The following is a 12633-nucleotide window of genomic DNA, read 5'->3' as shown; positions in this document are numbered from 1 at the left end:
GAGCTGGAATGAAACTCAATGAGGAAACAAATTAAGGGACTTGCCCAAGGTCACAAAGTATCAAATAGTATAGTATCACATAGTATAAAAATAGGAATTGAACCCAGGTCTTTCTGACTCTGAATCCACTGCTCCCTCCAATCCACAATTTGATTTGCTTGAAGCAGATTTATTATGCCTTCTCTGCTTAATAAAGTGCTAGTATTATTTCTATGACCACTTCCTCAGTAGACAATAATCAGAGAGAAATGACTTAGCCCACCAACTACTCTTCTTCATTAATCAGAAAATATCAAGACACATTGACAGTCAATCAGTTAGACATCTTTTATTGAAAAAGGTCAACTCTGGTTCTTTCTCTAGCCCTTCCCTGGGTGATGACAAGGTTGGGGTGCTATCCCCACCATCTGCCTTTGGTCAGACTTCCCTTTCCCTGTCCGTCCCCGACCTTAGAAGATGAGTCCTTCACTCTAGTTTCTTCCCGGAGAACCCTGAGCCTTCCCTAGAGTGAGAGGGAAACAAAGATCATTTTGCAGAAGAGGGAGACTGAGACTCAAAGAAAGAAGGAAATTTGCCTAAAGTTGGTTATACAATGTGTCACTGTCAGGTCTTGAACTTGAGAAAGAAGTAATTCTTGTGGGGAGGACAAAATGAATAACCATCCACTTCATGGGAGTGAGGGGCAACTAGGGCAAAGTTTGGGCTGAGGGAACCACACCAAGTTCTGAACACCCAGAAGGTTGCATGACTTGATCTGAAAACTGGGAGGTTTGGCTTCCATTTTAAGATATACAAGTGCATGGATGGTGTCCTATACTGGGGAACGATGAATGAAAGGCAATTCAGAAGATGCCCCTTATCAAGGGAGACAGTCTGCCCTTCCTCCCATCCATCCTTCCAGAGAAATTAAAGTTTTTGGGGTGGAGTGGGGAGAGCCATGGGTCAGGTATCACCTTGGAGATGAAGCAAGAGACAGAAAGGGGTTTGACAGGTAGTTCCAACCTCCACATAGAGGTCAGGTTCACAGGGCCTCATCGAGGCAAGGGCGCAGAGTGGAGGACCTTAGATTTCTATTCCAAACAAGGGGTTAGTGAAGTAGCTGCCACTATTTCTGGTGGAGTTTGTTGGAAAAGAAGTATCTTCCAAAACCTAAGTGGAAGAGAGACCAAAAAAAGGGCAAGGATGAAAAGGGAGAGAAACAAAGGCATGGAGAGACAGACAGAGGAAGATGCAGAAAGAATAAAAGGAAAGAGATACTGGAAAAGACACCAGGATGTAGAAAGATAACAGAGACACAAAGGGAAACAGAACAAAACACAGACAGAAAAGCAAAAAAGAGGCAATCCTAGAGGCACAGATGCATAAATAAAAAGTCAAAGAAAGGAAAATCCACCCACCCAGACAGAGAGAAAGGAACAGGGACAGGATGGAAAAATTCCTGGGTGACATGAACCATAAAGAAACTTAAAACCACCATCACTCTGATAATTTCTGTCTCTTCTTCACAACTCATTCCCCTCCCCCAAGCCCCTAAGGACAGCCTCACATCCTTCCCAGCTCTTTGAAAACCAAAATTCTTAGTCAGATGACCTCAGTGCCCCCAGCTTGTGGCCAGGAGAGACCATCCAAGAAATTTAGGCATAACTAACCCCCCCTTACCCCCCCAAAAAACCCACCTTTTTTTCCTGGAAGTTTTTGGTAGAGGGAAATGAGAATAAGGGTAAAAGAGTGTAGAGAGACTCAATGGTTTTCTGCCAAAAACCAGAACACATCTCTCCAAAATCTCCATCCTACCAAAAACACTGAGGAGAAGGGAGGCTGACCTGTGAGGGGTCCCCAATTATTTATAGACTGACTTCCAGCAGTGCCGTCTTCAGTGACTCACAAGTTTGACTTTCCTATGTGATGACCTGTGGTTTCCTTCCAAATAAATTTTGCTCCTCCCCCCAGGTTGTGCAACTTTCAACAACCACAGGCTTGACCTCTAATCTCTTGTTCTTTGATCCTGTTATGTGATCCTGTAATTTGCCATGGACACATCTGCTTACCCCTTCCACATCAGGACCAGGATCCAGGACTGAGGCAGGGGCTGGATTGCTAAAAATGGGGTTGTTGAAGCCTAGGTTCACTTGGTCTGATGCAGGTTCTGATCTCTGCAGCAGCATGGGGATCGACAGGGGCCACAATCTGTAGACCAAGAAAGTGAGTGTTAGGTGAGCCTTGAAAAAGAAGATAATTACGGGGGTCCTCATAATCTTCCTTCCCACCTTAATCCCCTCTAGTAATAAGGAGAGGCTGACCTCAACTTAGTGACTCACTGGATGACTGACCCTTCTCTGAACCTCAGTTTCCTCTTTGGTAAGATATTGAAAATTAAAGAAGCAGGAACTAGAAGAGATAAATGTCTCATCTAGCCAGACATCTTTCATTTTACAGATGGAGAATATGAGGTCCAGAAGAGAAAGAAGTGAGCTCCAAGGATCCTCTGATAATAAAGAAAAAGAGACAGGATCCAACCCAAGACCTATTATGTCAAAATCCTCTGCTCTTTCCATCCTTCCCTGTATCATTCCTTGGGGAGATGAAGATGGCTACAGCAGGATGACAGATGGAAATAATAACAGCACACATTTATTCAGTGCTTTAAAGTTTGCAAAAATAATTTACCTATGCTATCTCATTTGTTCAACAACCCTATGAAAGGTACTACTATTAGCCCCATTTCTCAGAAACTGAGGATAAGAGAGGTTAAGTGACTGCCCAGAGTCACACAGCTACTGTTTGCTGCAGGATTTGAACCCAGAACTTCCTGACTCCCAGTCCAACACAATATAAATTGTACCACTTGGCTACCCCAAATGAGAAATCACTGTACCTTGCTGAGAAAGCATTTGTAACCTGTAAATCATGTTGTAAGTTGGATATTAAATTTGAGGGAGTCCTTTTATTGTTGGAAAAGAAAATATTTCATTTCCCTTGAGTCTCTTTGCCTTGTCCTCACTGTTTCCTAAGGTTCATGTTCTTATTGCTACCCACAACTTATTCTAAGACCCGGAGTAGTCTTTCAGCAAGTTCACTTCCAAGGTCCCCCTCACCTCCATCACTACTAAGGGACCTTGGGCAAGTCACTTAGTTTTTAAGGGGCCTTCTGATCACCCCAAACCCACTGGGACCATTCTGGGGACATCCAACCCTTGTCCATACTGCACAGGCTGCTGGTCATCTTCCTAATGCACAAGTCTGGCTATGTTACTCTACTGTTCAAAAACCTTCAGTGACTCCTATCATCTAGAGAAATGATTTTGAAATCTGTGGTCCAAGGGCTCCTGGGGATCATGGAGCATTCAAGGGGTTCAAGAATACATTATGGGAGCAAATTTCTCTTGAGTTTACATATTGCAGAATAATATAAGGACAGTACGTTAGTGTGAAGCCCTTGATCTTACCTAGAGGAGAAACCTTTACCTTTCGTTCAAAACTATCAATTCTGAGATAATCCACTCCACTAAATGGTTTTCCCCTTTATCAAAGGGCTAATAACTTTCTTTGAGGAAATTGGATAGACAATTCAGGGGGGAAACTCCTGCAAGATAGGACCCTAAAGTATTAGGGAGGAAGGATGATTGTACAAAGGTAACAGTCTCTTATTTTTTCAAGTTTTTGACTAGATCAGAGTAATGATCAGACAAATTGATGATGATGTTTGTCTTTTGTTCTTGAAGAAAACCATGACATTAGTGGGGTGGTGATGCCAAGACATATACATGCACTGGATATTAAAGTACCACAGTGATGTTGACAAAATCAACCACAAATCTATGTCATCTAATCTCAACTATATCCTTGCTATTACACAATAGTCATATACAAATGTATTTGAATGTATTCATTCAAAGCTTCAATCAAAGCAGCCTAGTTGATGGTCCACAAACTTGGTTTTCTATAAGATCCAAGGCCTTTGCACAGGCTGCCCCCATGAACTCTCTCTTCTTATCTCTGGCTCCTTTCAAGTTCAACCAAAGTGCCACCTACTATGGAGGACATTCTGTCCTCCTGTTGTCCAATCTCTTTTTTTCTAATTCTTTCCTCAGGGAGAATTTTCTTTCTTCTTTTTAAAAATATTTTATTTATTTGTCTTTCCAACTATATGCAATAGTAGTTTTTAACCAATCATTTTCTTTTACAAGGTTTTGAGTTTTATAATTTTTTCTCCCTCCCTCCTTTTCCTCCTCCTTGCCCTTGACTGAAAGCAATCTGATATAAACTCTATATTTATAACCATATTAAACATAACTCTGAATTTTCTATCCTATGTCTCCCTACCCATAAAAAGTGGTTATCCTTTTGTTAAGGGGGCAAAACCAGATTTAGTTGAAGGAATTAACTCAGAATTGAGAGTTAAAAAAAACCAGATAAAGGTTTCTCATGTAGATAAGACCAAAGACTTCCAAATAAGGTACCATCCTCATATTATTAGTTACTACACTGTCCCTCCTCAAATTATTGTGGATCTGCTTATTCTATTTATATGTTCAGTTCAACAGTTGTATTCTATTGCCTACTTTATTTAAGATACCCCCTTTTCTAGTTGAATGCAAGCTTCCAGGCAGTGACTGTTTTTCTGTGTGAGAGCATCCATGAAGTTTCTTGATATTCAAAGGGATCCTGATACTCAAAATAAATGGGGTCTACTGGCTTATAGGGGGAAATACAGTTTTTCTGTGTTTAAGTTAGACATTTAAGACTCTCTGCAATTTGGTCAATCTACCTTTCTTGCCTCATCTCTGGAGGCTCACCCTCATGCATGCTTCTTCTGCTTCAACTGAATTGAATCCTTCATCTCTAGGATACATCAGACCTACTTTAGGTTCCATTGCTTTTCTGGCCTGGAATGCCCTGTCCCTTCCCTTCTGTTCTTTCCAAGCCTACATGTTTTTCAAGTTTCTCCTTTTAGCAAGCATTCCTTGGTAGCTCCAGCCCTCAATGACCTCCCTCAGAGCCTCTGCCACTCAGCTTCTGTGTATGACACTTCATCAAATTCCATATGAAAATTACATATCTCTGCAGGGCAGGTCTCTACTCAGACTGTGAACTTCCTTAGGACAGAGTGCAGGTCTACTCCTCCCCCATCTGCCCTAGACTGTGAATTCTTTGAGGTCGGGACCCTGATTCTTCTTTCTATATCATTCCACAACATAGGTCTGGGAACATAGGAAAACCTTAGAACAGACTGTAATGGGATGATGAGGACCCCCCCCCCCCGGCACCTCACTCTTACCTGACCCGTCCAGTTCTGTGAAGGAACAGAAGACTCACAGGCAGAGCCATCAGCCCCAGGACTAAGGCAATTATCATGCCAATCACCAGGCCTGAGGTTGAGCTTGATCCTGTAAGCCCAGCTGTAGAGCCACTGAGGCCTGAATACTCTACATCCCCCTGTAGGACCCCAAAGGCTGCCCCTGAAAAGGAGAATAGATATAGGACATATCAAATAAAGAAGGGTTCCCTAAATACCATCCCCTCCTCTATGAAATTTTCCCTAACAGGAAGACCACCAAAGAGTGGTAGTCACCCCTGAGCATGTAGTTCTTGTGTCTAGTAAGGATTTTCTTCTTTTTTTTTGGAGAGGGAACTGTAGAGGTTTGTGTTTTAGCTTCTGGAGAACTGGCCTGCTCCAAGGATGGCAGAGGAACATTCTTCTCTGCTGGCCACCTCCATTTATTCTCCTTCCTTTCATGGTCCTTTCTAACTCTGACATTAAATAATCTTTATTCTTGAGATTTTCAGCTCTGACATTTTCTGTTCTAGATGAGCAGCTGTGCTCAATGAATCCAGAACGGAACATGTCATTCTGTGTTCTCAAGAGGTTACTTAGAGTTGCTCTCTTCTTGTGGAGAGTCCAGTGTCCCTGTCACTGAATGGTGGAACTGTAGATCAGGAGGTGGAGGATCAATCAAAGAAGTTTTATTACAAAGTAAAAATGAAAACCCTGGACCTGAAGGCAAAGTCTCCTAGGAGCTGGGGCCCTCAGAAGCTGACCTTGGTATCTAGCAGGTCCTTAGTATCTCTGGACTCCCAGGTATCCCTTGTCACTATGCTACTTGTGTGAACCTGGAGAGCCATTTTCCTGCCCTGAGGCCCAGTTTTCTTTTTTGTAGAGTGGGGATAATATCCTTCTCTGAAAAATGTTTGGGGAAGTACTTTGGAAACTAAGGAGCTCCTAAGCCCATTGTGAGGACTCATGAAGAAAGCTGCCTGGTGGAGGAAGGTTTGGGGAGCAACTGGAATGGAGCCATGAATGGGGAAAGTCAGGGTTCCAAAGAGACTGCCCTGATCCACCTTCTGGGTCTAGGCTGCTCTTGGAGAAGTCTGATAAGGGCAGGGAGTGGAGAGAGAGGACATCAAGGTCAGTAAGTACCTTGCTCAGCCACATCAGTGAGGATGGCCTGGGCCACACGTATTGCTGACTTTCCTGCCTCAGGCCCAGGTCCATCATCTGTCAGCACCAGCTGGATCTGCATCGTGACCCCGGCCTGCCTCTTCTCACGTGCTGCATGCACCGACCCTCTCAATATGGGAGTCCTGGCTACTTTTGAGATGGCCATGCGTACCCCCGAAGCCTGGGGCTAAGGATGGCAAGGAGTTAGCCTATGACCTGGGGTAGAGTAGGGTAGACAGGCTATTCCCTGAGAGAATGACTAGGTTGTGGGGAGCTTGAGGGTGGCATGTGTATGGATTGGACCCCAAGGGAGAGGGGAAGATGTGGGGTATAGGATTAGACTAGACATCTGGGAGGGGGAGGGGAAATCTTGAAGGGGATCTTCCCTAAGTTCAGTTTGAGGAAATAGAAGCAATAAGGTTGACAGTGAAGGACAGCCTAGTGACATGGCACAGATTGATAGTCTGCCCCTTTGCTGAAGTAGGGCATCGGACTTTTTCAGTGAGGGTCAGAAGAGGAGGAGGTGGACATGGTGAGAAACCTGGCCTTAGCCTCAGCCCTTTGGCTGGAGCCCAGGAAACTTGATCCTCTCTCTCCAAAGGCTCTTCAAGGAGCAGAGGCTAGAAGAAGGGGTCAGCAACACAAGAAAAGTTATCTCTGACCACTCTTTTCTCATGGCTAGTTGAAGCAAGGAAGGAATGAGGAAAGACAAAGGAGACAAGCATTTATTGAGCACCATATGCTAGGTTGGCAACAGCTGAATAACTCAATAGAATAGAGCTGAGTTCAAATCCAGTCTTGCTGGATCTTTGTCAGAAAGGTGACATATCTGCCTTTTAGTAATTCTCCAGATTTGCCATAGCCTTCTTTTCAAGGAGCATGCATCTTTTAATATTATGGCTATAGTCACCATGGTCTGTGTAATCCTGGGCAAGTTACTGAATTGCTGTTTGCTATAATCCACCAGAAAAAAGAAATGGCAAACCACGCTAGGTCTTTGCCAAGAAAACCTCATGGTTAGCACTGCTGTGCTCACAAAGCTCTGTGGGACACTGTGATAGAATACTTTACATATCTCTCCTCTGATCTCCACAACAATTCCAGGAGATAGGTGCCCATCTAGTATGTGTCTGAAGGGGGGTTTGAATTTAGATCTTCCTGATTATAGCCCCAGTCTCTATCTGCTGTACCACCTAGCTGCTTGGAGAGGACAATAAGGAAAGAAGAGTGTGGGAGAAAAACTGAGAGAAAGAGAGGGGAGAAAAGAGAGAGGAGGAGAAATAAAAGGAGAAAGGGAAAAGAGGACCAGAGGAGAGAGGGTATGGAGCACTGGGAGGAAGGAAGTTTCTAGTAGACTAGAAGTGAGGTCAGTCACCAAGAATGAATTTCAGAATTGATAAACCGAGGCAGATAACTAAGGGGAAGGGATGGGATGGGGGAATCCTGACCCTTCCTTAGAACTGTCCCCAAGACATTGGATTTCAACTTTGCCAAACATCTTAGTTCAGAAGAATCTGAGAAGCATCTGGGACAATAGGAAAGAGCCCAGGGAAAGAAACATGGGGCCTGGCAGGCTTCCCACCCTCCCTAACCCTCCTCACCCCCAAATTCACACTACCAGATCCAGGAAGGTTTGGAGCAACCTCCGTTTGTATTGCTGGAGATCAAAGGCCTGGGTGTAGTTGAGATAGAGCATGGCTCCTGAGGAACAAGAAAAGAGGAAAATGTGGATCCCCAACTCCTCTAGGGAGCCCACAGGGATTGACCCACCACCCAACCCATTTCTTTCCTCACTTTGATCTGGAGCTGATATATAACTATTGATATACAACTTGTTTCCCCTATTAGAAAGTAAAATCCTTGAAGGCAATAATGTTCCACCAGGCTGGAGGAATCAAAAAGTGGAATTAAGGTTTCTGGGAGAAATACCAACAATCTCAGATATACAGATGAGAACAATATGATGGCAGAAAGTGGAGAAGAAATAAAAAGCTTTTTAATGAGAATGAAAGAGGAAAGTACAAAAAAGCCAGCTTGAATCTTAATATCAAAATAACTAAGATCATGGCAACTGGTTCCATCTCTTCCAGATAAAAAGAGGGGGAAGAAATGGAAGCAGTGCCAGATTTTATATCAAAGATCACTGCAGAAGGTGTCTACAGCCATAAAATTAAAAGATGTATGCTCCTTAGAAGGAAAGTTATAGCAAATCTGGAGAGTATACTAAAAAGCAGAGTCATCACTTTACTGACAAAGATCCATATAGTCAAAGCTAGGGTTTTTCTGGGAGCAATTTGACTGTGAGACTTGATTTTAAGGAAAGCTGAATTCTACAAAATTGATACTTGCCAGCTACAGTAATGGAGAAGATTTTTGAGAGTCCTTTGGACAGGAAGGGGATCAAGTCAGATAATTCTTAAAGAAATTAATCCAGGCTATTCACTGGAAGGTCAAATAATGTTACTGAAGCTTAAATACTTTGGTCATATAATAAGAAGACAGGATTCATTGGAAAAGACACCAATGTTTGGAAAGGTTGAAGGCAAAAGGAAAAGCGGGTAACAAGATGAGATGGAATAGATAGTTTCATGGAAACAACAAACAAACTTTGACAGACTTTGCGAGATAGTGGAGGAGAAAAAGGCAAGGTAAACTATGGTCCATAGGGATAGAAAAAGTCAGACATGAACAACTGAACAACTACAACAGTATCCCCAGTGTTTGGCATAGTGCCCAAGAACATAATAAGTGTGGAATTCTGCTTTTGAAGTAAATAGCATTCCACAGTTCTAGGAAGAGGTATCATTGTTACCCTTCATCTCAGGGGTTGGGACCCTGCTTACCACATATCTCACAACATTGGCCCAAAGGCTTCAGAGCTCCTTGGCAGGCAGGCTTGGGGCAGTGACCTCCATAAGTCTGGAGCAAAAAGGCACAGATCCAGGCCTCGACCTAGAAAGGTATCCATTGAGTACACTCAGCAAACACAGAATGCCTCATGTCTTTGCTTGTGGATGTGGGAGGATGGACAAGTGTATCCAAATGGAAGGCCTTAAACCTCCAGAGAGTTCACAACCTAGTTCAGGAGAAAGCCAGGGATAAGAGGTGCACAGGTAAACCTGCAAAATAATGCAGAGGGTCATCAAAGACATGGGAGTATTCAGAAGAGGGTGGAATCTGGTCCAGCTGGGGGACTTAGGGAAAGTTTCACAAAAGAAATGGAGTTCTAGCTAAGCCTTGGAGGCCAAGAAGAATTTTAAAGGTCACATGGTGGTTGGAGATGATTTACACAATTTGAGAAGTCATTCTTAGATGTTATTCCTTCCTTTCTCTTTTGATTATCATCCCCTTCCAGTTCCATCTCTTATCTCTTCCCACTTGGACAGCTATAATGTTCCCTCATACCAGGTCTTCTCAAATCAAACCATCATGTACATACTCTCTGAGTCACCTTCCCAAGACATGGATGTGATTATGCTACTTGGCTCAAAAATCATTCAGGGACTTCCCTTTTCATTTCAAATCTTCCTCAATCAGCTTCAACCTATATTTCCAGATCTAGCTAATGCTACTCCCCTCTCCTCCTACTCCATCTTAGTTCATCAATATCAAACAATACAATGAATATTTCCGATGATATATGGAAATATTCCATACCCAAAGTCTCCCTTATCTGCAAAGAAAGGAAAAAGCATTTTCGCAATGATTTTCCAGGGCCGAGCAGGGCTATTATAATTATACAGCATTCAGTTTTGTGCTTCTTGCTGTTCTTTCTGAACTAAATGATTTCTGAGTTGTTTTTCAGTTCTACACTGAGAGGAGGTGGTTGGGGTTCCAGGGCTCACCTCATCATTACCACACTCACAGCCAGAAGGGTCTTCACAGGGGTCAGGAACCAGCCTCAGAGAACCAGCTCCATGGAACTGTAACTTCCCAGTACTACTGGCCAGATAGGTTGCCAACTCTTGGTCTGTGCTGAATTTCTGTAGGGCAAGTCACCCCCCCCCATCCCCAATATCACAGTAAATAATAATATTAATAATCCCTTTAATAGCTGGAGAAACAGATACAGAGGAATAAATGGGGGTACTCATGGGGGTATATGTCATGTAGCTAGTAAATCCCTTTTTTGTGGAGGGAGGGAAGAGAAACAAAGTTACAGAGAGCGAGAAAAACCAAAGACACAGAAACAGAGAAGCAGAAGGGGAGGAGGCGGGGGAGAGTGGGGGTGAGTAAATAGGTGGGGAAAGACACTGATTCATTATAGGATTGTAGTTAAGTCTAGAGTTTTTGGCCCAGGATTGGATTTGTTTTTTTCTATTCCTATTGCATGATCCACTCTTTTAGAAAAAAGACTTTCTCAAAATGAAAATTATTTAAAGAAACAGGCAACTACAGTTTACCCACCAGTTTGAGGCAGGGGCGAAGGAGAGAGAGAGAGAAAGTGGAAAGGGGACAAATTCATCAGGTCCCAAAAGAGGTTTGAAAACATCAAAAGTCTTGTCCAAGTAGATCCTTAAGTGGACCAGTGAAACAAAAAAAGTTCCAACTGCTCCTGATTATGTTCAATTCAGTTTAGCAGTGTGATTCATTTACCATTAACTGGCCACTACTGTGGGTGCCCTTTCCCTTTTAGGAGCTCAAAAGTTACCCTTTCTCTCCTCTCCCCTTAATACAATATCTTCTTTCTATTATCTTTCAATCCCTCTTTCTAGTAGGGGAACTTCCATTAATATGGGATGTTGATAAGAGTTCAGTCAAAGACCATCAGAACAAAAATCTTTATCTCTTGACTACCAATTTAAGGTTCTCTCCATTGCTCCACACTAGCTTTTTATGTTACCCTAGTAAAGGATATATTTGAGATGATCTTGAGATGGCAGAGGATGACTGAAGTTCTTCCCACCTTGGAAAAGGAAACAGATTCAGATGCTTGGTTTGTACACTGTACTGCCTAGGGACTCAATCTCTCTCACCTGGCCAAAGATGGATATACTATGGAGGTCAATGGTCCGGCCACCAGCCCCCAGGTCCACACGGAAGGAGGTCTCTGGTGGAAAGATGACATCATCCTGGCGACAGGGGATAAGTTCAGTATCCATAGAGAATATGTGGTCCCTGTTTTCTAGATTTGTATACCACAAGGAGGGATCATACCAGCTATACCGATCAGCATTTAAGAAGCGGATGTTGTGATCTAAGAAAAGACAAAAGGAGTATTACAATATGACCAATACAGAGTCCCTGAGATGGAGACATGGGTGTTGTCCTGGTACTCCCTGATATTAAATCAGTCAATAGTTTTGAAGGCCACTATCAATCAGTCAATCAACAAGCAGTTATTTAAGTGTTTACTACACAGAATGTAGTGCACTGCATTCTGGTGATTCAAAAGCAAAAATGAAGTCATTCCTGCTGTTGAGGTAATTACATTATATTGGGGAAGGCAATATAGTGTAAATTTGAAAGTATATAAAAATGAATACTAGTTAATTTTAAAATTGGGAGGGAAGAAGGTAATACCAGTTGGGGATATGATTTCATGAATACAGGCATACTGATACACTGTTGGTGGACTTATAAATTGTCCCAAACATTGGGGAATTAATTCCATTTGTAATTATGCTAAGAAAATGACTAAAAACAAAAAGTCCTCATATACACTAAGTTTCTACAGTAGCAAAGAACTAGAAACAAGACAGATAATTGCCCACTGGGACATGGGAAAATAAAACTATGGCATATGAATGTGACAAATATTACTGTGCAGTAAGACTATGAATACAGAGAATTATTGGAAGATTGCTTTTGGAAGATGCAAAGTAAAGCCTCCAGAATCAAGAAAACAATATGCAAGAAATCAATATGTTTTTTAAAAGCAAAAACAAAAATAAAAACAAAACTTTGTCATACCAAAACAACCCTAAAGAAGAAATGTAAAAATGCATCATCTTCCTCCATTTTTTGAGACATGGAAGACTATGGGTGAGGAAAAATGCATATGCTTTTGGATTGGGTTAATGTGTTAATGCTAATGAATTAGGTTTTGCTTAATTCTCCCTCCCTCCCATTTCTTTTACTTTAATTTTTAAAATTTATTTAAGGCAATGGGGTTAAATGACTTGCCCAAGGTCATGCAGCTAGGCAATTATTAAATGTCTGAGATGGATTTGAACTCAGGTCCTCCTGACTCC

At 42.4% G+C, this 12633-nt stretch overlaps 1 protein-coding gene across 2 annotated transcripts in view; it reads right to left on the bottom strand.

Moving 5' to 3' along the window:
* Positions 1–302: 302 nt before the first annotated feature.
* AMN (amnion associated transmembrane protein) overlaps positions 303–12633 on the bottom strand; it is a 77764-nt gene continuing 65433 nt past the window's right edge. The window contains exons 5-12 of one of the 2 annotated variants that reach the window (XM_074213160.1): positions 11416–11636; positions 10285–10422; positions 9283–9391; positions 8058–8140; positions 6419–6626; positions 5279–5459; positions 2049–2187; positions 303–502 (exon numbers count right to left, since the gene is read on the bottom strand). In XM_074213160.1, the coding sequence (XP_074069261.1) occupies positions 395–502; positions 2049–2187; positions 5279–5459; positions 6419–6626; positions 8058–8140; positions 9283–9391; positions 10285–10422; positions 11416–11636 (1187 nt within the window). In that variant the 3' untranslated portion in view covers positions 303–394. Of the gene's footprint in view, positions 1150–2048; positions 2188–5278; positions 5460–6418; positions 6627–8057; positions 8141–9282; positions 9392–10284; positions 10423–11415; positions 11637–12633 lie in introns of both variants that reach the window. The other variant, XM_074213161.1, reaches the window with a different exon arrangement.

This window comes from Macrotis lagotis, chromosome 1, assembly GCF_037893015.1.
Source record: "Macrotis lagotis isolate mMagLag1 chromosome 1, bilby.v1.9.chrom.fasta, whole genome shotgun sequence".
Classification (NCBI taxonomy): domain Eukaryota; kingdom Metazoa; phylum Chordata; class Mammalia; order Peramelemorphia; family Peramelidae; genus Macrotis; species Macrotis lagotis.
The sequence above is the reverse complement of the archived record's forward strand: the minus strand, read 5'-3'. Positions and strand labels throughout refer to the sequence as shown.